A 24,998-nucleotide genomic window follows, 5' to 3' on the forward strand; every position below is an offset into this window, starting at 1 on the left:
TTACTGAAGGATAAAAGCGGATGTTGAAATATTTGCCACTGCTGTGAGGTTTTCAAAATGCTTTGGGAAGTCAACTATACCCTGCTGTATCTGATGGCAGAGAAATTTCACCTGCATGCCTTACATCAGGATGAAAGGATGTAGCTGAGCTTCCCCCTGGGAAGGAGGCTCAAAATGCCTTAGGCATCCTTGTAATGGAGTCAGCAAAGTTTGCCGTGGTCTCACTTTGTGTTCTTCGTTTCTGGACTTGGCTGATGCAAAGCTGGAGGGAAACTGGGATCTCAAGTGGCATCATATCCCAGTTTTCCTTAAGGCACCACCAAAAAACTGGAGGAGATCTCTGTATCTGCAAGCAGTGAGGCAGTGTCTGATGAACCCGAGCCGGCGTCAGCAGTATCCACCCTGAGTCCGGTATGCTCTGGTGAACAGGACGTGGTTTTTCCTTGGGTTGTATCCAGGGTTTTAATTTCTATACAGAGACAGAAGCAGACAGAAACTTGAAGAAAGAAGAGTGCTATTAATGCTATAAATACCTTCAAGAAAACAAGCAGCTTTCCGGAGTAGATATGTATAGAGTCTCCAGGGATGATGATAAAAAGGATGTTGGCCTGAAGGTCAGTGCAGGATCTGGACACTCTTAGTATAAAGCCCCATGGAAGTAAGGTAGCAGAGCCCTGGCTAAGAGCTCTGGCCAAGGAGGAGAGCAGAAATCTTCTGGGGGTAAAAAAGGAAGATATCTTCATCTGGGGGATGTGCGGAAGAGAAACTGGGAAAAACTTATCTAGTGTGGACAGGACAAAGCTTTTGAGCTTCCAGTGCCAAATATATTCAGAGAATTAAAAAGCAAGTGGGGTGGGTTATTTTTGTCTGGGATTGTTGCTGGGCTTAGCCATAGAGCCAGCAGTTTGACACTGTTAGGCTGGTGGTTTGAGCATGCCCTGCCTCATGTGCCTTCCTCTGCTGCTGGTTTTGAAGGCAATGGTAGGGAGGAATTTAATTCCTCGTGTTTTGCTTTCTGTATCCATACCGGGATGGCTGATAATACACTAGTGATGGTTTTGAGATGCTTTATTAGGAAAGGATACCAGTTGGTACTAGAGGTGTATGTATGTGGCTGTTGACTGAAGGGGAGGAATGGAGCTGGAAGGAGGAGTCTGGAGAAAGAGAGGATGAAATGTTAGAGCCTTAGGCTTTATTTGGTGTTGCACTGATCACTTTGACATCCAGCCAAAGACTTTTTTAAAATTTGATGACTGAGTGCCTAACGGCAAAAAACACAGAGCAAGAGAAGGGAGGGGGGGCGGGTTTGGGATCTATCTGCATCAAAGGGATCAAGGAAGAAGCACCAGAGGAATAAGAGAGCAGGGTAGGGTGGGTAAGATAGATGGGTTGAGACAGGGCAGCCTGCCCAGCACTGTTGTCACTTGGAGATGTCTGATAGAATTGTATGATGCGGTCAAACATCTTTATAATGTTTTAGAGGAAAAAAGAGCAATGAAATATGTAGCACTACAGAAGAAAGGAAGAGGGTCCGCAGTGGTCTGTTGGATCTAGAGCATCAACAAATTTTAATGAAGGGAGGGACTACTGTATGGTAAATTTAGGCTGATTGCAGATAGATATCTCCTACTTAATTACTGTTTTGAGACTCCTTAGAAAACTGTGTGGCCACAGGAGAGAAACTCGTAGTTCCCAAGGTGGAGCTCCTGATGTACTACAAAACCATGCAAAATGCCAACAGTCCACTGGGGTGATGATACTTTAAATGAATCTTGACTCTCTGGAGAGAACAGAAGGCTGCTGTGCAGGGTGAAAGGTTCTGCAGAGCATGGGGACAACCTCTTGCTCCAAATCTGCTATCGCCTGTGGTGCTGTACTAAAGGGTGGTTCAGATTCTGAGGACAGGAAAGCATTAAGAGCGTTGTCAGCAGAAAATAATTAACTCCAGTGAGTAGGAGATACACAACACAAGTGCAATCTGTCACTGGAAAACAGTTTGGGACAGGAAGCAAAGAATATATGATCTCCTTGAAAAGAGAAGGTGAATTTAGAAAGGCAGATCACAATTATGTGCAAAAAATTCAACTAGGCCTCTGTGCTAGGAATTTTTCCCTGTTATGACTGCAGATGAGTAGAATCTCACTTCTCTTTCTAAAAGGGTATTTAATGGGATTTCTCTGCAGTTATTAGCTCTGAATTTCTGCCCATATGTCATTAACCTGGTGCTCTGCTCTGCCACAGCACTTTATTGGGGGCAACTAGCAGCTGAAAGCAAAGTACAGTGGAGCATCAGCATTAATGTATTTTCAGGTCTGGAGAAGTTTGGCTGCTGGCTCTGCCACAACTTTGAGCAAATGGTTTGATCTAGATAATTTTTAAGGTTCCTTCCAAGCCAAACCATTCTATGAGTCTCTGGTCTGGATGTGCCTCAATATTTCACATTACTAGAACAGCTTGAGTATCTGTTAGATGTGGTAATGATTTCCATGCTGTGGTTTACCCTTCTTGGCTCGATGAACAGGCATATATTTGAACTAAAAAAAAATCCTCTTTGCCTATGGCTTCGTTGGACATTTATTCCCTGCAAAAAAATCGTGAGGGCATAATTACTTTGATGTTCCTGGAAAACAGACCTAGAGAGGTGACAACAGGAGTGGTCCTTCTGTAAGAAGGACAACTTCCTGTAAGAAGTTGTACGCCAAGTCATGGCAAATTTTGTAGAAATTTTAGAGAACACAGTATTTTTTGTGAGGTATTTTGTGCTCTAGCAAAACACGTGTGAGCTCCCTTTCATCCTGCAGCAGCTCAGCATGCTGCAGGATTGAGCTCTAATTTTCTGGCTGCCTGGAGGATGCAGCAGGAATAGCAGTAATGTCTTGGCTGACATAAAAGAAACCATTTCAGCAGGAGTTAAGGACAATAAAAGGTGAGTCTCATTTCTGTCCTTCCAGACCTCCAGGGAATTCAGGGAAGTAGATCTTCTTCTTCTTTGTAAGTAAGAAGCAAATCACTTTACGTATCACTCTATGTTTGAATGGTGGGAATTTTTTCCCTCCTTCAGTGATATTTGTGAAACTCCCTATGATGCCACTGTAGGAAGTGTGCTGAATTGATTACTAAGATTTCCCAAAGGTAAAGTACATCTTGTATCTATGTTTTCAGAGCTTTGTAAGATCTGGTGTGTGGGAACTGATACTGCATTCTGCAAAAAATACCAAGGAGCCTTTACTGGAAAACAGCTGCTGGCAGGGATAAGGGAGTGAATTGATTTAGAAATAACTGGATATATTTCAATTGAAATGAATCCTAATTAAAGAAAAAAAAAAAACAAACAGGTAGAAGAGAACTGTAAGAACACCTCTGAACAGTATAGATTATGACAACTAAACCCAAGCAAAGCCCAAGGTGATTTTTCATCCTGAAGTTGGGTTTCGGTTTCTTTTGCAATTTACTCACTTTGGAGAATGAAGCTAAGCTGATCAATGCTGTTCTTTGCTTAAATTTCTTTTCCCTCTCTGGTTTCTAGAGCGTAGTTGGGTGTCTGTCCCTGCAGGGACCCAACTTCTGGTCAGCAACACCTAGTGCATGTGTGGTTGAAATACTTCATTGAATATGTGGGTCTAGGAGGAATTTAAGTCTGAAACCAGGGTTGATCTCTTTTACAGCACCCTTTATATTTTGAGGGGGCATGGGAGAAAGCATTGTGGACCCTGGTGTGTATTTGTGGGTGCCAATTCGTGTGGTACCTAATACCATGAACACTTACTGACCTGCCAGGTGGGAGAGAGTGTCTTCAGGACAGTTTTATATGTCTGAGCAATTGCCTGACAAGGATGAGGTAGGAAGACATCCCTATTCCAAAATACATCTAGCACATCTTTAAAAAATCAGGAAACATTATCTGATAACCTAGTTTAGTCATCATCCCTTTGGTTCTTGGGATGATCGTATATAGCACATTCCCTTGGAAGCTGTGTCTGGGCACATGAAGAAGGAGGTGTCTGTTAAAGACCAGTGTTCATTTACCGAGGGTGAATCATTCTTGACCTACATGATGGCCTCTAAGGATGGGTGGGAAGATCTGTGGATGAGAAGAGGGTAGTGGATGTTGTTTTCTTTGATCTCAGTAAGGCTTTTGACATGATTCCTCACAGCGTCCTTGTATCAAAGACACAGGAGAAACCAGAATCTAGATGTGCGAACTGCTAATTGGGTAGGAAACGGTCTGGAACTATCCTAGGACCTTTCCTTTTTAATATTTTTATCAAAAATGAGGAGGAGATTAAATACACTTTGTCAAATTAGTGAGTGACACCAGACTTGGGAAATAATCAATGCACTTGACTACAGGGCTGCCATACAGGAGGGCCAGGACAGGCTGTGGCTGACATGAACCTCATGGAATTCAACAAGGACAAATGCAAAGTATTTTGGGATGGACTCACTTGGGATGGATTAACCCCTTGAAGGTTGGGGACTGACTGATAGCAGCCACCGAGTGACTACAAGGAGATTATTCAGGAGATCGATCCAGGCTTTTCACAGGAGTGCAAAGTAGGGGAATGCAAAGAAACCAACCAAACAAAAAAACCCAAACCTCAAACAACAAAACCCAGACATAAATTGAAACAAGAGTTTCCAACTGGAAATAGGAAAAAACTTCCCACTATGAGCTAATTAGTGCTGGGACAGGTTGCCCGGGATGGTTGTGTGATCTCCATCCTAGGATATTTTCATGAACTTCATGGATAAGCCCTGAGCAGCTTGGGTTGATTTCAGCTTTGTGCAGGGATTGGGCTAGAGACTTCCCAGGAGTGTTTTCCTCTTGATTCTATGATTTTGCCTATGTTGTTCCTACCAATCATTCACTGGGGGAGCAGAACAGTTTAACCATTTCATGTGATTTTTTTCTTTTTCCCTGTAAAGCTCATATTGTGTACTTTCTGTTTCATATGAGCTACGTAACAGATGAGAACTTCACTGTGGCTCTTCAGTTTAATAATTAACACTCTGACCTTCTGTTCATCCTTGTGTGCTCCAGGAACTTGGTTTTCTTCACAAGCAGGAATGAGCCATCCTCCCACCTCTACTTTTTTCTCACCAGCATTAAAAACTCACAGAAGTGCATAAAGATTGTTCTACTTCAGGAGCACTCATTATAGAAGCCTGAATATTTAGTCTCTTTATTTCAGTCTTTAACAGAGGAGAATCAAGGACCAGATCTCCAAGGCAGCATTGGGCTGCCTGACAATGAACTGTCCTTCCCTCTCCTGCAGTTCCCTGGGTTATTTATGACACACTTCCAATTTCTACAGCAAATGAGACAGTGATCTTACAGACAACACTCCAAATCACTTACTCCTCCACTGCAAACCCTGATTCACTCTCCATGCAGGTCCTGGGGGAAAAAAAGTTAGTGTTAGATACTTAAACTCATATATCTCTGAAACTCTGAAACTCATATATCTCTGGAGCTGTGCTTGTCTTGAATTAGCATCTTAATTCCTAGCCTGTGACATGGGAATGATCTTTTAGTGTAAAATGCTCTTTTAGTGTACTTTTAAGAGTATAATATTTGTTATTGCATATTACAAAGCAACTTGAATGTTGTTTTAATATCATTCTAAGATTGTAATATATGTCCTGGCTAGCGTCCTCCATCCTGTCTTTGTCTGGCCTACAACCAGGGAGCAGCTTGATCCAGCCTAATACACAAGAGAAACATAGGCTTGTTTGTCCCCTTTGCTGACACAAGGGTGGTTAGAGAGGTGCAGGTGGGGCTGTAGTGCCCAAAGCCCAATTTCGTACTGTAAAGCCCTTCATTAGTGAGGAGAGCATGTACCCTTCAGTACCCTTCTCCCTGAGAAGGACTCTTCAAGGTCCTAATGTCAATATGAGATGGGATGTTTCTGATGAGAAAGATCCTTCTTTGGGACTTGTTTGTCTGTTGACTATGGAGGGAGTTTGTTTCAGCCTTGTCCTCACTGTACTATGTCAGATGAGACCTAGTTGCACTCTATGCAGCAGTGCTGGCGTAACCCATCCTCATGTCCCTTTCAGGGATCAACCTGAGGAGGCTGCAAGTTTCACTTAAAATTGAGGTGGAATTAGACTCTTTTCATTGAAAATTTGGGTGAAGTTTGGCAATGCTAAAATAGCCAAAATCGCAGTCATTCAAGGGACAGTGGTGGGCAGCCATCACCCCTGAGAGGGGCGGCAAGACCACCCAACACCACATATACCCATGAACTGTGGTGATTTATGGGTCTAGGTCTAAAAGAACTGTAGCCATTTTTTTACCCTTCTGCCTCGGTAGTGTTTCCAAATCACTGTGCCAGGCTCAGCATGGATTGCTCGAGGGAAATAACCACATAACAGGGAGGCACAACCAATGACCACTTTAGAGCCTCCTGTCTCCTCCTCATCTCTTATCCATCTACCAGATATCCAGGGTGTCAGGGCTTAGGCTGGAAAGCTGCAGAGAGGAGGTGAAGGGGGTGCCAGCTTGACTGCAGGTTTGTGCCAGTCTCTGTATGGCCAAGGTGACCACTGAGCAACAAGGACAAATGCTCTTCCTGATTTCATACTGTCTGCAAGCCCCACTTGCTCTCCAGGTGGACTTTTAGTCTTTGCTGTCACCATGGTACTTTCTGTTTGAGGTGAAAGACTTTACCTGTGGGATTTTTCTTTTCTTACCTTGTCCTCGTTTGATACTGGTTTAATGCAGGCTGATTCCCCAGAAGTCCTGCTTATGTCTTCTATCCTGGGAAAACAATGTGGTGGAGAGTATTAGTTCTGCCACAGTTTGTTGTAGGGAAGGCAGCAGTGATGCTTGGTGGGGAAAAATAAATCCAGGACATGAGCAAAGGACTGTATGAGTCAGCAGGCACGGGACAGAAAGGCCAAGGTAGTTCCCGAAGAACCATTGCAATGTAGGCTGCTGTCATCGCTGGATTGGGAGGTGGAGATATATATATATATATATATATATATATATATATCTCAATAATGGGATTTTTTCACCCTTTGAGATTGCGGGGGAAGCAGTAATGGGAAGAGGTGTTGTTTGGTCAAGTGGGAAGGCTTCGCAGCCAAGCAGCTCTGAGTCAGAGCTTGATGTTTGTGTCTGGCGTAGGTTTTACTTCCCCACTTGAAAGCAGCTGTCTACCAGGAGAGAAGATACTCTCTGGATCAGATACAGGCTTACTCCAAGAATGGTATGGTCCTTGGATGATACCTGCTGAGGTCCCTTCTGGATGTCATCTGTGAAAACCATAGTCGGGGTACATGTCACCTGCATGTATATTCTTCATTAATATAACCCTGACCACTTGAAAACCTTCAAATGCTTTCCAAGTGTTAATGAAGGATCTTTCAACCAACCTCAGTAGGAATTGCTGTGTGTTGTCCTCCTTTCACAGATTAGGAAGCTTAGGAACAGAAAGGTGGTGATTATTATTCTGGTCAGATAAACGAGAGTGGATTGTTTCAGGCTATAGGCAGGAAGGAACTTTCTCCAAATGTTTTTTGTGCAGCTCTTTGCACTGGCAGGACCTGCTGTGGGTGAGCCTTTATACAGTCACTGTAATACATTTTAAGAAATCCTGACTATCTAATTTTATCATTCTGTAATGGTTCGGGGTTTTTTGTTTGTTTGTTTGTTTTTTGTTTTGTTTTGTTGTTGTTGGTTCAGGTTTTTATTTTTTTGGTTTGGGGTTTTTTTGTGCAGTAGTGCATCCAACACCTGGTTATAAATGTTTTTCTGAGCTTTTTTTTTTTTTTTTTTTAAGCACTCTCTCCGCTAATGCTTTATTGCTGGTGATTTTGGGCCATGACAAACGGGAAACTTTGCCTGACTCTGCAGTTTCTCTCGCTTTGGTCCTGCATACAAATGCGGCAGGTCCCTGGGGAGCAGCCAAGACTGCACCACTCAGATGGAGTGGCTGGCAGCACAGTGCAAATGTCAAACATACACCCTTGCCACCACACAGAGAGGCTGCAACCCCACCTCTGCTTCACAGGGCTTTTCTCTCCTGCCCTGAATGCGAAGACAATAATTGGGAGCATTTCCACCTCTTGAGGACAAGTGAGTCAGCAGACACCATTATAAGACCTTGGCTCCCTTAATTCCCCACTCATGCCCTCCATGGGTCTGTAGTTGTTTACAAAAAATCCTCAAATATGTGATTAGTCTGAAGTAGTTCTGCATTTTTGTTTATTCATTCAGTTTGGGGGCTTTAATCTCCATCAAACATGACCAGGGTGGAAAGTTTTCGGAATGCCACCAGGAAAAGGCCTCAAGAATTATTTTCAGGCTGGTCCCAGACTATTCTCAAGCTCTGTTTCTTTGACCTTTCTTGCCAACCTGGGCTTAAAAGCTCATCAGACACTCTTTGAACTAACCTGCTACTCTGTTCCTCTCTTTTAGGAGCAGGGAGCAGAAATGGATAAGATACTGGAAGCTGTGGTGATGTCTTCATACCCCAACAATGTGAAGCAAGGACTAGTGAGGCGTGTCATTGAGGCATCGAAACAGCCCATGGACAGTGAGCAATGCTGGTCCATGCTGGAGCTGTCCACCAAGCTTTATCTCACCGGAGACACCAAGTATAAAAGAGAGATTGGGAAGGAGGTTTTGGAGGTCTACGGCCACTATCACCCGGAGGAATTTGAGGAGTTCTTCAATGTCCGCTTCCTGCTGAGTCTCCTGCAGGAAGGCTATGGACCTCTGGGGAAGAGAAGCCATTATGTACTTGATTATATCCAGTTAGGATTGCAGTTTGTCCTGGAAAGCCCATCAGCAAACAGCATCTTCAGCTTATTGAGGATCGAGGTGCTCCGGAAAATCTGTGAGAGGCCCAGCCCCAAGCAGTGTGCGAAGATCAGCAAACTGTTAACCCAGCATCCTCAATGCATTCCCACGGGAAAACACCAGCTCTTGTTCTGTCAGCAGCTGATCAGGTGCATCGGGCACTTCCAGTGTGTTTCCGAGGAGGAAGATCAGATCATGGAATTTTTGGAGCAGGTGAACAAAGTGAGTGGTCTGCTACAGAGGATCTGGAGGACTCAGACCTCAACCATCCTGCCCTCTTTGAAGGAACTGTTCACTATAATTTCTTCAACAGGTAATTTAAAAATATTAATAAAAAAGGGAATGTAAATGTTGGCTCTGATGAAGTCAAATTCAATTAGTTTGACATCTCACAGTGTTCTCATCCACTACAGAAATGCAGCCATAGAGGAAATGTAATAAACAGGCATCTCTAAAAGTTATCCAGGGCTTTGAGCTGGGAAAACAATATCCCCTGACACCACACAGAGTCTGCACACAGGAGCTGTTAACGAGATTGAAACATTTGCAGCACAAGTTTGTGTGTTCAGCACTTCCCAGCATCAGTTGGGCCTGAGGGAAAGCACCTTATCTCCAGCTGGTTAGAATGGGACTCCAAAGCTTTTATAAATGTTGCCCTCTTATGACTGACTTGGTGGTACCCAATGGCCTGCTCCTTTCCAGAGACTAGGGATAAAGCTAAGGAGTTATTTCTCACTGATCTAGAGGTATGAAGCTCTACTGCCAGTTTGGAGGGTGGTTGCATAGTAAGGTGAGACAGAAAATATTTATCCAATTTCTGGGGTCTTTAGGTTATTGTGGAGGGTTTCAGAAGGTTTTTGGAGGTACCAGTGCCATGAAAGGCTGGGGATCTCCTGCTCCAGCTATTCCTAAGCCCACAGGAGATTGCTTTTTCAGTGCCCTCTGTATGAAAGCTTCATCTTTTGGAAGGTGCTCCAGATTGGCAAACTTGCAGTTGCATCCCTTTGCAATTATTTGCACTACTTAACAGAGCATGCAGAGGAAATTTGGGACCCAGGGTTGGCCCAAGGATGTTTTCATGCCTGTGATCTCTTCCTCCCTTTGGGCTGTGTATGGCTTCATGCAACAGCCCATCTGCTAAGACCCAACTTCATTATGTGCTGCACCAGGATTTGGGGAATTTTCCTGCTAGCACACTCCAGCTGTAGATTCCACATTGCTCATTGGCACCAGCTGATGATCTGCTCCATAACATGTGGATGTGGCCCCTGGGGACATGGTTTAGTGTTGGACATTGCAAGTGCTGGGTTGGTGCTGCAAGTGCTGCGTTGGAGACACAGTAAATGCTGATCTTAGAGGGCTTTTACAATGCAAACAATTCATGATTCTATTTACGTGGGCAGAGGCGATGTGATTTTTAGGGATGAGAAATGACCTCATGTGCCTGGTTTTCCCAGCAACTAACATCTTCATTGCTGGCGCTCATCCGTGTCTTACAGAGGAGCAGGAAGCGCCGTCCAATGCCTTGGCCAGCGTGGTTCAGTTTGTCCCTCTGGAGCTCATGGATGGCGTCATAAGAAACCTAACCAACGATGACAGCATCACTGATGTGCAAATGATGATGGCCATCGGCAGGTAGGAGAGGCTGCATTAGTGAATGTCGTTCTCAGTTCGGAGAAAAAACTTGCCCCAAAGCCGCACTCAGTTTCTCTGTGGGGTTTTATCTCCAGCAGTTCGGTTGTGTTGCCTGGTGAGTAGTGTGTGGGGAAAAAGGAAACTTCTGTATCACTCCTTCCAGCCCTGAGGTCCTAAAGAACTAGAATAAGAACTGGTGGCTGTTGTTACTATTATTATGACAATGACTATTACTATATTTGTTTGGTTTAATTTGGTTTCTTTTCTTAGAAATAAATAGTGGTATGGGATACCCAACATAAGATGTCTTGAGGAGTTTTGATTTTTTTCCAGAAACTGTTGAGGTCTTTTTCTTCCCAAAAATCTCCTTTGCAGAATTTCGGGTTGATCTATGTCTCCCTTCAGAAGGACATCGTCCTAAATAAATGAGTCACAGATTAAAATTTTTGGGAGGGTCTTACTGTGACCTTTGTCAGATGAATGTGGTGCAGATGGACATGGTCAATAGAGACCTTATCAAAGCATGATGAAGAGCAGTGGGTGAAACAGTAGCTGACATGCTAGACCCAGTCTTTGCAGCACCAGTGGCCTCTCTGGCATCACCAGATCTTCTTTGCACACTTATGTCCAAATCCTGCTGCTCCTCTGTGCTCCAATGCCTTGCTCCACATTTGCTTAGGAGTATCTTCAGTGACTTTAGGGTTCTTTTCCAACCTAAATAATTCCATGATTCTTTCTTTAACCCATGCTTTCTTTAGAGGTCTTCATTTAAGGAGATGATATTCACATGCAGTGAACTTAACACATGGGAGCCGCTGTGACTTGATCTTACTGGAAACATCTTTTTTCTTATTATTATTACAGGATTTGTGTGTCCCTCCCAGTAAGGTTACATGACAGAAACACATTATTGTGTGTTATAATACATGTGTAATGTTACGGGACATTATGTATGCGGAAAGGGATTTGGCTTGCTGGGGAAGGCCATGGGTTTCCTAGAACTGACAGCAACCCAAGACGATAGATTAGGTTATCAGTTCAGTTCCTAACCCTCTTCTCCATCTTTTTCTCCTTCTGGACACCAGCTGCTGTGAGCTCCAGGTGATGAATCCTCTAAGAGCACCAGTGTCTAAAGATAGAGGTTGCCAAATCTGTTGCATCATTCTTTAAAACACTTTTTGTCATGCAGAATAACGAGTAAATGGTGAATCAGAGTTAGCCAAACATTAAGCAGAGCCTGTAAAATGTAATTAAGATCACTTAGGAGAAATGTGGAAGTTTTGGCAGCTTGTTTATGGCAAATGGCTGCCCCAAAAGCCAGCATGATCATCAGCCTTTCGATGAGTGTGTGCTCCATGCCTAAAAAGTCAAAGAAAAATGTACAGGATATTTCAACTTAGTGAAAAACAAAACGATCTTTCAGCTTAGTATTCCTGAAAAAGTGGTCTCATACAGAAGTGTATTCTTCCCAAGTTTGGGTTTGGGAACTGGTAGTCCGGAAATAAACTGGACATAGAATGGAGCTTCTGGTCAAGTGTGTAAAGAACAAATAATGATAAAAAAAAGCAACGCTGGCACCTGCTGGTATAAGTGTACACCACAATCTTTTTTAGAGAGTGTAGTACAGAGTTTTTCTCTTTTAAAAAAACCTCTAATAATGCACACTCATGATGTCAGAAGTACTCTCTGGTTAGTTTTTTAATCTTTTTTTCCTGGTGTTGTATCTCTTTCAGAGAGCCCAGATCCAGATGCCGAAGGCATCTGCTGTCACACAGCAATGCAGGCACTCGCTACCTCTGCAAATCAGGGTCTGAGCTTTTAAAAGTTTAGTATACCAAATCACTGGTTCCTTTGGAAAATGAGAGTCATCACTACTAAAATATTTGTGGATCTTCCAATGTGCAAAGTGCAATGTGAATTTAAAATGTAATTTCTTCCTAGTATAGCAACACGGGCAGCACTGTAACTTAGCCACCAGTGCTGGCAAAAAAATAGCTTGAAGCAAACAAGGTTATTTTATGCCTGTTTAAAAGAAAATGGGGTGAAAAGGAACCTTTGGATCTCTGGATACATCTCTCTGCTTTATAGGCACAGACATTACAGACCCCTTTCATGAATGTTCAGCTATGGTCCTCAAAGCAGGCTTGTGCTCCCACTGCTCTTCTTTCATAGCTGTTCCACCATGGGGTTGCTTTAGTGGGCTGAATCTCTCGTCTAACAGCCAGTCTATGTGTATTTCTGGCCATCTTATAGTTCATTTGATCTTGCGCCAACAGAGATAACTAAAATACCTTTTGCCTCCCTGGTGTTTATTTCTTCATTATGTGCAGGCAGAGCAGTCCCTTCCTATCTCTGCTTTCCCATGGCTGTACTAAACAAGCCAGGTTATTTTAAGCTTTTCTTGCAGGAAATGTTCTTGGGCACAAATGGTGTTTGTGCACCATTTTCCAGTGCAGTTCATCATGACAACCTGACCTGAGGTGTCATTGTTTTGCTGGAGAAAACACCTTTTCTCGTGCACCACAGCACGGTGCTGTCTTTTCCATGGCTGCTGTTACACTGGGAGCTCGTAGTCACCTGGTATCTGCCTGGTTGTCTTCATGCAGATGAGTTACCATCATGTACCATCCATTTCTTGTGCCTTGCATGCATTTTGAATCCATACATTTCCTTCCAGTTCAGCATTTCCCATCCTCAGGGTCTGCTTTGTGATACCTTTATCCTCCTCTTGTGATAGTTGTTTAACACTGAATTTCGACAGAAACAATGTGTCATCACTTAGTCTGAGGTTATTGTTTTATGAGAGACTTCTGTAAAGTATGTATTTCTTGCAGAAACACAACATGTTGGTTGAGTGGTACAGTGCTCTATAGACCACCCATGTGAGGGTTTGATTGAGGTCTCTGCATTGTCACCATTAGAAAACAAGGGATATTGGTATGATCTCTGCATTGTTACTGGTAAGGAAAAAAACACTCAAGATTCAGATCTTTTAATTCTCTGTGTGGGAAATATTGATTTCCAAAAACACATTAAAAAGCCCCAACCTGGTAACCCTAACAGTAGCCAGTTATTCCTGAATGTCACAGCTAGCAGATTTCAGAGGTCATACCAATATCCCTTGTTTTCTAATGGTGACAATGCAGAGACCTCAATCAAACCCTCACGTGAGTGGTCTCTAGAGCACTGTACCAGTGTTCAATCAAGATGACTGAAGTTAGTGGAAAAAAATCCCCATTTTATTCTATGAACTTAGGTCTGAGCCTCTGATGTACCACAGCATGGTGATGGCATTGGGGTATTTCCAGTTCAGGCTCTATTGTGCTTTGAATAACATGTGAAATGCCTTATGAAGAGCCAGTCTCTTATTTGGTCATCCCACTGACTAGACATCAGTTTGGAGGAATTTGACCCGGAGCGGAGCTTGAGTTTCACAATATGTGTATTAAATGTATTTAAGAATTTGTATTCCATTTCAGGATGATTGACTGGGTGTCCTGGCCCCTGGGAAAGAACATAGACAAGTGGATCATTGCTCTGCTGAAGGGTTTGGCTGCAGTGAAAAAGTTCAGCATCTTGATTGAAGTCACTCTTTCAAAAATAGAAAAGGTCAGTCGGCTCTTTTAAATGTGAATGTGAACCACAGAAATATCATCTTGCACCTGAAATATCATCTTGCCTTTCAACTGAATTGAGGACGAGATGTGACTTGAGATGTATAGAGAAGAGTTTGCTGTCCCAAGGGATACTGTTGTTGCAGCTAGGAATGATATTCTCCTGAACAACCTGGGGTTCTTCAGGTCTTGGTCTGCAGAAGTACTGATATCTTAAAGTTTATGAAATAAAGTAGCCAAGGATTTTCAAGCCAACCAATCCCTTTCCTTCCCAAACTATAGAGCTCTTGTAAAACTTGCCTTTGGGAAAGTGACATACTGCCCTTTGACTGTACCTGGATCAGTGCTGGCTGGCACAGGCAAATTACATACCAGTGAGCGTGTCAACAGTCCACACAGTCACAGGTCAGTTTTAAAGCCTGTGTCCTGGTCTAGTTAATGTATTGGTACAGATAAAGCCCTCACTGCCATTGCCATCACCTCTTTCAACAGTGAGTATTTCCTCTCTCTGAAAACTCTGTGACCAAGCACCAAAATTGGTCATCACTACTTCAGTAACTTTTTCCATGCTGTGGTCCTGCTGTTCCTTCCTTTGAGTAATGGGGGATAACACCTGGCTGAGCTGCCAATGGAAGTCACCGTAGAAGTTACTGTGACTATGTTCTTAGGGACATGGTGGGCTTGGCAATGATGGATTAATGGTTGGGCTCAATGATCTTAGAGGTATTTTCCAACCTAAACAATTCTGTTATTCTATAATTATCAGTACTGAAACATTATCAATAACTGCATTTATTCTTGTGATACCCCAAGTGCATTGAGCAGTGGGAGAGTAGCCAAGCATCTCTGGCTTTTCTTTATCTTTCCTTTCATTATTAATGCATAGGGAAGGCATACAGACCTTAAAATAATGTGATTTTATAAACCTTCAAGAAGTGTGATCTGAGAGGAGTAAAGGCTATATGGGTATTTCTTGTAAAGTAGAAAAAAATGTCATTTTTAATCTTTGAAAAAGGTATTTGCTTTTTATCTCTTTGCCTGAAAGGTTAGTGATAAAGTTCAAAATATCTTATATAAAATAGAAGAAGCACATTTTAGAAAATCTAGCATCCTGCTGTTTTTGCATGGCCTTGTTCATGAGGAGGTATAAAAATGCAGTGCTGTTACAGAGGCCTGCACCTTGTAGTGCCAGGCATTGCACAAGCCCAAAAGAGTGAGAATAACCCACATGGTATTTTTAGGATGCCTTGAGGCAATGCTCTGGACAGGAGATTACTCTAGAGGCCTGATTGCAGGCTGCTTGCTTCCACATCCAACATGGATTAGGAAGAGACCAGCAGCCATGATAGATGCCCAGTGTCTTTCTTTCCTGCCATTCCTTTCTTCTGCATGTTGCAATGCTACTCTGCCTTCTCATTTGCTTTTTTTCTCCCCCGCTAGGTCTTCTCCAAGTTGCTGTACCCCATCGTGAGGGAGGGGGCTTTGTCTGTCCTGCAGTACATGCTGCTGAGCTTCCAGCACTCCCACGAGGCATTTCACTTGGTAAGGCTGTGTCTGACACTTGGATGAGGGCATTGCCCTGAGCGTACAACCATGCTGTGGGGCAGCATGGGTGGGAGGGGACAAAGGTGCTGAGATATTGGGCAGTCTTTCAAAGCATTGTATGGCATCAGTGCAGTAAGACTAGAGGAGTGGATCAGAACACTTCCACTACACAAATTCCCTTCTGTTAAAAGCAAAAACAACTTTTGGCAGCATTTATATCTCCACTTTTCATTTCCACGGTGATAGTCTATATTTTGTTTTGCTGTTGGCACTAAGGCACGGCTCTGCTTGCTGCTGGTGTTACCTCTGGAATGCTGAATTTAAAAAGTAAGGCTGCTGAAGGCAAAAGAATGCTTGCAGTGATCGAGCTGATAAAAGTAGTAACGGAAAATTACTTGTATTAATGTTTGATTTAATACTTTCTTGTCAAAGCCCTTACATTTGGCTTTTCACCTAAAGTTCACGGAATAAACAGATAAGGCTGGAAAAAAGCAAAGCTAGACAATATTTGCAACTGGTGCTTTTTCATTTCTCAGCTGGAGACACTTTAAATGAGCCTGAATTTCTTGAGAATCTCCTTGATTTCTAAAAATAGAGTCATTCCAATGTATCATCTTCAGTTGGGTGTCCAAATTTTGAAACACTTCAAAAGCTGTCAGTTGCTCTTGTCTTGAAGTTTCCATCTGCAGCCCAACAAGTATAAATTTCCTCCTTCATTTAAAAAAAAGAGAAAAATCAGGGCAGAAACCTCTCTTGCTTCTTATTTTTGGTGTTTGCCCTGGCACTTTTAAAGGGTTTTAAGAATTGTTCCCATCACAGCTTGGCAAAATTTTGATGTATAAAATGGTGCTGCGATTGATTTGTTTCCCCAACAAATCTTTCCTGTTGGAAAGGAAATAGTTAAAATCCTCGACATTTTGAAGAGAGAGAAAAAGAACAGGAGAGGAGGACCAAGAGAGGAAGAGAGGACCAGGAAATGGCTGGACTGGGATCCTGATACTTTACCAAGGATTATTCTGGGCTAAAAAAGACATAAAATATAAATATGTAAAAGGTTGTGTAAGTGCCTGGGGTCACTCTAGCACATCTGCAGGATTGGGAATAGGTTATTATTTTTCTGTGCAGCTGTGGGGTCAGCAGAGGGTGCCCGTGAGCAATGGATCGTTTGCGTTTGCATCTGCTCGTGCATTTTTACATTTTCTAGATGAAAGCAAAATAACAAACCTGCTGTTTATATGCCTGTTGCTACCCATCCAACGATACCCATTCCAGTTCAGCTTATTCAGTAGAAAATAAAATAAATCACAGCAGACAACACTTCTTTTAGGCTAATTCCATCTATCTTGCAGGTTTGAATCCTTGTACTTGGCAGTCAGCATATAATGCTCCTTTCCACCATGGGTGTGGGATTTAGGAGAGACTGAAGCATGGCAATTGCAGTTCAGCAAAGCAGCAATACAAACCTGCAGGTGTCATGCAGCATGAAACCCTCTAAGGCTGATTAAAGTCAGCAGAAAAGTTGCTGTTGAGTTCATAGGGCGAAGTATGAAGTCCAGAATGGGACTGAAGTCAACTCCTGTATACTGTCTTTTCTGCCTGTGGGTGAATTTCATTCCATCAATTGTACGTTAAAAGTGTATGAGTAATTTGGAGTAATTTTTATAGTGAATTTTCCTTTTTCAGCTACTCCCTCACATCCCCAGGCTGGTGGCCTCTTTGAAGAAGGAGGATTCCAATTCGGCAACCAGCTCCCTGGAGCAGCTGGCTGAGCTCATCCACTGCATGTTCTTCCGCTTCTCAGGATTTCCAGACCTCTATGAGCCTGTCCTAGAAGCAGTTAAAGTAAGATATACACTTTTCAGGGATTTTTCTGCTTTCCATATGGAAATGACATCTTGGTTGGTAGCCTAGTACAGAGGGACTGTCCTACTGGTAGGGATGTAATAATCTCAACAACACCTGAAACTGTGGTAGAAGAAAGGGTATAAAATTCTGAGTTTGAGCCCTGTCTAAGCAGGTTGAGGGAAGATACTTCGCTAATGGTGGGCCTGCACAAGTCCTGATGTTACCTGTAGGTTTTAGCAATAACTTTGTTCTGGAATGCCTCTAAAGGACTAATGTGGAACAGGTAAACACCTCCTTGGATGGAGGCATGTTCATGTGAAGAGCAGGGAAAATGAGTTGTGTGAACACCTCTAGCAGAGGAGTTTTGCAGTTGCCCATTACTAATTCTTCATGGACAAAGATCAGTCCTAGAGTCACAGGATCATAGAATCTCCTGAGTTGGAAGAGACCCACAATCGAGTTCAACTCCTGACCTTGCACAGGACAACCTCAAGAATCACACCATATGTCTGAGAGTGTTGTCCAAATGCTTCTTGGCTTGGTGCCACGACCACTTCCCTGGGAAACCTGTTGCAGTGTCCAGCCACCCTGTGGTGGACACTTTTCCTAATATCCAACCTAAATGTCCCCTGACAGTGCTTCATGCTGTTTCTCTGTGTCCTATCACTAGTCACCAGAGAGAAGAAATCAGGGCCTGCCCCTCTGCTTCCCCTTGTGAGGACAGATAATAACTCGTAACACAGATCTCTCTTTCCAAGGCTCTTCCTATTCCAAATGAAGACCGGATTAAACACCTCCTGGGACAAAATGCTTGGACCTCCCAGAAGAATGAGCTGGCCTGCTTCTACCCACGCTTGGCATCTAAATCAGAGACAGGAAAGATTGGGTTAATTAACCTGGGAAACACCTGCTACATGAACAGCATCATACAGTCTCTTTTCATGGCTTCGGAGTGAGTTTTTCCTCCCTTGTTCCCACTCAAGGCTGCTCCAGGGCTTACTCGCCACACTAGCCTTGCATGTCCCAGGCTGATTTTCCATCTCACAGATTGCATCTCTGCTTTTCTTTCGCAGCTTTCGGCATTCAGTGTTGAATTTAACTGAGGGCAACTCCCAGCCCCTGATGACAAAGCTCCAGTGGCTCTTTGCATTTTTGGAGCACAGTCAGGTAATTATTTCATGTTCTAGTTATTTGTTTGGACTGTCGGCTGCGGAAAGGCTCGTCTCCAAGTTGCTTCCTGCCTGCTCCAATGTGCTGATAAGGAGCTGTGGATCTTGGTGGGTTTTTATAACGGGACAAATTTTGTTTATATGAAGGAGGCTAATTTTGGGGGTGGAGGAGGGAAGCTCCTATCACCCATGAAAGAGAGCTGTGTTCACATCAGGCTGCCTAACTTCAGCCTGTGGTCTTCTTGGGTTGGGCTGATGTAATAACTAATAGTGTTGACAATGAAGTCCCTCTGGTAATAGTTTACATCTGTGGGCAGCTGAAAAGCCTGTTAGTGTAAAGCAGAGGTTTTGTTTCTTGCTATGCAGCAAGGAAAAAGAGTGGAACACCTCACTTGTCCCATTACTCCACAGCAAAGCACAAGCACTCAATGAAAATTGCCTTAAAAGTTGTTTTTTTAAAAGAATGATAGTAAAAAACCCTTTAGACTCCAGTGCTTTGAATCCTCTGTATTTGAGGGAAGGTAAAATAAAAATAGCACCCTTAAACTAATTAGGAATGTTTCCATGACAAGCATGAAATTTAATAGATTAATTTAATCCTGGAGATACAGCTAAGTCATATCTAACTCCTCTCTTGAAAATGTATCTTTCTGTCCCTAGAAAGATGAGATTTTGAAAATCCAGTGAATTTTCCTTTGCTGGGTAACGAGTCACCTGGGCTTCTCCATTTTTTAAGCCTTGACTGACAGAGCTAGGTTGTGGCATTGTAGTATTATGTCACTACAGATGACTTGGGGGGGAAAATATAGACATCCTGTTCAATTTAAGATTTGGTCATAGAAGAGCTTTTGATAGCAGGTTAGGGCATGTGTGTTCTGTGATGAGTTGTGTAGTGATGGTTAATAGTTTGTGTAGTTGATGGTTAATAGTTTCCTGCTAATTTCCTTTTAGTTATTTTTCATCTTTGGGCTGTTCTCAAAGTCCCTTTTTTACCAAATATGGGTCTTTTTCCATGTTAATTAGACAGCTGCTTCCTAATGGCATCAATTACATTATCTGCTAACACAGATTACCTGCCTGCAGTGATCAGAATGTTGGGTGGAAGTTTAGTGGATTTTTTGCTTTGCCTTTCTTTTTTTTTTTTTTTTTTTTTTTTTTTTTTTTTTTTTTTTTTTTTTTTTTTTAATGAAAGGATTTGGTGAGAGAGATCCTGATCAAATTAAATGGAGCAGCAAATTAAATTCAGACTGAATTAAGCAGAATTATCTGGATCAGGCCAATAAACCATTTTAAAATTGAAGGGTAGACACATGAATATTTTATAGAAGTATATGTAAAATAATGTCTGAAATTCATCCTTACTGTCCTGGCTTGTAGCAAACCAAGAAAGTCTTCCTGTGCATTGGGATTAGCCTTTGCAGGGAGAAAAAAGGGATCTTATCAAGCACAGAACAGTATGCTCCCAGTGAAACAGCCAGAAAGGCATTCCTCTCCCTTTCCATCCCCCTGTGTGAACTGAACAAAATCCCTAGGATTAATTGCATTTCTTCTGTGTTGCTGGCAGCGACCTGCCATCTCACCTGAGAGCTTCCTCTCTGCGTCCTGGCCACCCTGGTTCACCCCTGGAGCTCAGCAGGACTGCTCAGAGTATCTCAAGTACTTGCTGGACCGGTACGTGACAAGCTTTGTGATTTTGGAGCCTGGTGTCAGTGGCATCCCTGGACCAAACGTAACGTTTATTGCTGACTCATGTGCACATGAGAGTGGAGGCTTGGGGTGAGAGATGGTGAAACTAATCAGAGGCTCCTTGATAAAACCCTGATTGGGCAGCCTTAGGGGTAAGGTCAGAACTTAATTCAGCTTGAAAATTTCTGCCTTTGCTCTAAAGGCAAAGGGAATTCATAGGATCATTAAGGTTGGAAAAGACCTCATGATCCAACCCTTAACCTGATACTGCCAAGCCCATCACTAAACCATGTCCCCAAATGCCACATCTACACATTTTTTGAACACTTCAAATACTGGATGTAGGAATGGTGATTTCACCACTTCCTTGGGCAGTCTGTTCCAATGCTTGACTGCCCTTCCAGTGAAGAAATTTTTTCTGATATCCAGTCTAAAGTTGTACCAGCTCTAGAGATTTACCTGACAAGCCCCTCAGCCTCCTCTGTAAAATGGTGGGCTTTGCTTTTCTCTTACCTAGAAATACCAAATCTCTGGTGTGCCAGTGATCCCTCAGGAAGCGGGGAGTCAATGTCACACAGAGCCTTCAGGTTCCCCAGTCCTGCTCAACTCCTTCATACCTTCCTCCTGCAGCATCAGGCCTCTGGGTACAGTCAGGTGAAGTGGGATTAACCTTTTGGAGTGAAGAATAGGAACCCTACTTTAGAAACTACCTCTTGGTGTTGTGTTGATGAATAATGCAGCCTTTCTCTCTCCCCTGCTAAAGATTGCATGAAGAAGAAAAAACTGGGAAAAGGATCTACCAGAAACTCAAGGAATCCAGCTTGATGTCTCAGGCAGTAGAGCATCATTACTTAAACAAGACATTGATTGAGAAGATGTTTGGGGGTAAAATGATGACAAAGATCCGCTGCTTGAAGTGCCTGAACGTCTCTTCCCGAGAAGAAGCCTTCACAGACCTGTCCCTGGCTTTTCCTCCCTCAGACAGGAACATGCATGGGAGCACACCTATTCTACCAGTGGAAGAAATCGGCCCACAGTTCATTGAGCCTCCTGAAAATGCAGGCCAGCTTGCAGGGTCTCCCTGGATCCGGAGGAAGGCCCCCATGGCCGGGGACCCTGCAACCCTGCCAATGCTGGTGGAAACACTGGGTTTCCAGGAGCCGGGAAAAGCAGCAAATCCCTTAAGTGGCAATGATGTTAGCATGGATACAGCCAAAGACCCTTTCTCAGCTTCTGGGGAGCAGGCATGTGCTCCCAAGGACTCCAGATCTGTCCCAGACCTAATCAACTATTTTCTATCTCCAGAGAGACTGACAGCAGAGAATAAATACCACTGTGAGAAATGTGCATCCTTGCAGGATGCAGAGAAGGTGGCAGAGCTGACAGAGGGTCCACACTACCTCATCCTCACGCTGCTGCGCTTCTCCTTCGACCCACGGACTATGAAGAGGAAGAAGATCTTGGACAACATCTCCATCCCTGTGGTGCTCAAGCTACCCATTCTTGTTGCTCCAGAGGAAACTGAGGTTTGCCGGTGTGGGAAGGATAGTGCTGCCCCGGGAAGTGGCTTCATGTCTGTATTGTATGATCTCTGCAGTGTAGTGGTGCATTCAGGCATCTCCTCTGAGAGCGGCCACTACTACTGCTACTCCAGGGAGTGCACTGACGCTGTCCCCCACGAGCAGCCCCGGGATGGGGTGCCAAAACCAGCCTCTGACAAGCAGCTGGACTTTGAAATCCAGTGGTACCTATTCAATGACACCAGAGTTTCCTTCTCCTCCTTCGAATCAGTCAGCAATGTCACCTCGTTCTTCCCCAAAGACACTGCCTACGTCCTCTTCTACAGGCAGCGGCCGGGCAGGCAGAGCTGCCTGCTGCACGAGGCTGAGGCCGGCTGCCTGCATGGAGAACCCTCCCTGCAGAAGGACTTGATGGAAGCAATTTCTAAAGATAACATCCTCTACCTGCAGGTAACTCCTGCTGCTGTGCACAGCAGGGTGCGATCCTGCAGCTGTCCGGCTCATGGGCCATGTTCCCACCCATCCAGGCAGCAGTGGGATCATGTCCTGTGGTTAAAATCCTGCAGATACCCACCCACTCACTGAAGCCAAATCCCTTTTCCTTTTTAGCACCCAGATATAAACAGGTTACAGTTTCCTGATGAAACTGGGCACTGAGATTGGTACAAGACACCTTGTGGCTGTGCTCAGGGTTGACTTGCTGTTGTCTGCCCTTGGGAGTTCAGCCTGAAATTTTCTTCTAAGTGACTGGAAAAGGCAGAATGACAGAATATTTTGGGTTAGAAGGGACCTTTAAAGGCCATCTAGTCCAACCCCTTACAGGATGAGCAGGGACATCTTCAACTAGATCAGAATGCTCAAAGCCCTGTCCACCCTGACCTTGAATGTTTCCAGGGATGGACTGTCTGCAGCCTCTCTGGGAAATCTGTGCCAGTGCCTCACCACCCTCATTGTGAAAAACTTGTTCCTTACATTCTACCTTTTCCTCTTCTTCCCACCTTTGCTCACTGGCGACCAGCTGTTCCGTCCTACCACCTCTGACATTCACCATTGCAAGTCAGGTCGTTTTTTTTTTCTCCTTGTTATCATAGAATAATAGGATGGTTTGGGTTAGAAGGGACTTAAAGGCCATCTAGTTCCAACTCTTAGCCTTGGGCAGGGACACCTTCCGCTAGATTGAGTTGCTCAAAGCCCCATCCAGCCTGAGGTTAAACACTTCCAGTAACGGATATCCACAGCTTCCCTGGGCAAACGGGTGAGCTGGGAATACAAACTAGAACAGATTTCATTCAACTGGTGGAGTTCAATGCTTTCCAAACAGTAGTATCCCATATGACAGGAACAGCATGTGGGAGAATTTGAGTGGTCCCTCCTCTCCCAGAGGTGATACGGAAGGGCTGGTTTAACTGGAGCAATGCAATGCTTTGCTTCATCCTTCTCACTGAACTCTTAAGATGAGCATGTGGCCTTCACACCCCAGTTTAATTTGGAGGAGGCTCCCAGGGGTCAGCAAACAGGCTTCTGGCTCCTCAGGGATGGTGGTAGCATCCTCCCACCTGTGTCCTTCAGCTGCTGATATCCTTGTGGCTTTTTTTCCCCCTTCTTTCTTCCAGGAACAGGAAAAAGAAGCAAGGAACAGAGCTGCCTACATTTCCGCCTTGCCAAAATCCCCGCTGTGGTGGAAAGACTTGGACAGGGACAAGGATGATGACAGCTCATCAGGGGGCTGCAGCCCAGCAGCAGGTGGGGGTGGATCCGGCTCCTTTCATGGACTCGTCTTCTAGCCAATGGGTTAAACCAGATAGGCAGTGCCCATGGAGCCAACCTGAAGCCAGAGGCTCCTCTTCCTCACCCTGATGACAGGGAGCACCTCTGAGGAGGATTTGAGAAACATTTCAATATAAAAGGACTCAGGGGCTGATCTGGAGGCATCTAGAGGGTCTTGCTGCTTCCTATGCACTTGGTCTTCATGCCTTAATGTACCTAAGCTAATGCGATGAGCAGCTGCCGACAGCTCAGAGAAGTGCCCTTTTGCTTCAGTGTAGCCATGCCTTGCCTGCTGTGAGCCATGCCACTAGCCTGGGGAGGGGATAGGGTCAGGCATGGGGAGGAAGACAAACCCAGAGGGGCCTCAGGGATGGAGATGTCCCACGCACATCCCATCCGCAGACCTTCCCATGGCGCTAAGTTTGTTTTGGGGGGACCTCTACTCAGTTGTTTTATTTCTTTGTAATGTGGTTTTGAGAACCCACCTTGACACACCTTTAAAGGTAAAGGAGGGCTGAAAAGTCTGAAAACTGCCAAGCATCCAATGTAGCAATGCTGATCTGTGAGGCAGTGAGCTTGCAAGCCTGCTTGGTTACAGCAAGCAATGGCAAGCTGACCAGAGGGGCCTTCTGCTGTGTTGCAAGGCATCCGAAAGAGACTGAAGGGCACAAACCCCTCCAGCCAAGAGAGACTGACCTGAACCAGTTGGGGGTTCTGGGTTCCAGTTAAGACCCGCTGTGTTAGTGGTGACCTCTGGATACTGTTAGTGTGCATGGCAGGCCCAGACATACAGCTGTTTTTCCAGATGTGTCTTTAGGACTCAGCCTCTTTCTCCTGCTATCATTTGATGGCTTTCTGGGCTGTATCTGCCCTTTAAAATTTGGGCTTTTCTTTGGGATACCATGCACTGAGCAGCAAACGACAGAGCCCCCCTAAACTCACTAGCTATTTAAAAAAAAAAAATGCTGATTTGCAAGGAGAGGAGCCCAAGCAGATATATTATATCAACCCAGTATAAATATATACTATGTAAACCAATGTATTATATAAATCAGTAATGGGACAGGAGCTGAATTTGGTGACAGGTGGCCAGCTCAGGCCCCAGGTAGCACATCTACAGGACCACAGCTCCCTCCCATCTCCCTCCCCAGCCTGCTCCCCCCTCATGCCTCTAGTAGAGATTATCTCTAGCTCAAGCGGCAGAGACTTGTGCCTTAGGTCCTAAGTGCAGGACCTAATCCTGACCATGGGTATTGGGGTGGGAATACCGTGTTGCTGTGGAGGAAAAGGCAAAACACAGACATTGCTATGGATAACATGAGCAGAAAGTCTGCTAGAGAGGACATTTGGGATCAAATCTCTGATGTATACTATCATATTCTTTTATTGCCTTTCCTATATATAA

General features: G+C 44.1%; 1 protein-coding gene and 1 long non-coding RNA gene across 3 annotated transcripts in view; one reads left to right on the forward strand and one right to left on the reverse strand.

Moving 5' to 3' along the window:
- LOC114066544 overlaps nt 1–1,974 on the reverse strand; it is a 16,241-nt gene extending 14,267 nt beyond the window's left edge. The window contains exon 1 of the long non-coding RNA XR_003573200.1: nt 1,965–1,974. This is a non-coding gene — a long non-coding RNA (uncharacterized LOC114066544). The remainder of the gene's footprint in view (nt 1–1,964) is intronic.
- USP35 (ubiquitin specific peptidase 35) overlaps nt 1–24,998 on the forward strand; it is a 27,795-nt gene extending 2,797 nt beyond the window's left edge. The window contains exons 2-11 of one of the 2 annotated variants that reach the window (XM_027901309.1): nt 8,432–9,125; nt 10,312–10,447; nt 13,927–14,056; nt 15,502–15,603; nt 17,290–17,448; nt 18,210–18,403; nt 18,525–18,618; nt 20,185–20,291; nt 21,070–22,276; nt 23,440–24,998. In XM_027901309.1, the coding sequence (XP_027757110.1) occupies nt 8,444–9,125; nt 10,312–10,447; nt 13,927–14,056; nt 15,502–15,603; nt 17,290–17,448; nt 18,210–18,403; nt 18,525–18,618; nt 20,185–20,291; nt 21,070–22,276; nt 23,440–23,610 (2,982 nt within the window). In that variant the 5' untranslated portion in view covers nt 8,432–8,443 and the 3' untranslated portion in view covers nt 23,611–24,998. Of the gene's footprint in view, nt 1–8,428; nt 9,126–10,311; nt 10,448–13,926; nt 14,057–15,501; nt 15,604–17,289; nt 17,449–18,209; nt 18,404–18,524; nt 18,619–20,184; nt 20,292–21,069; nt 22,277–23,439 lie in introns of both variants that reach the window. The other variant, XM_027901308.1, reaches the window with a different exon arrangement.

Source organism: Empidonax traillii, unplaced genomic scaffold, assembly GCF_003031625.1.
Source record: "Empidonax traillii isolate 1590-97213 ecotype Southwest subspecies unplaced genomic scaffold, ASM303162v1 scaffold771:size604852, whole genome shotgun sequence".
Classification (NCBI taxonomy): Eukaryota; Metazoa; Chordata; class Aves; order Passeriformes; family Tyrannidae; genus Empidonax; species Empidonax traillii.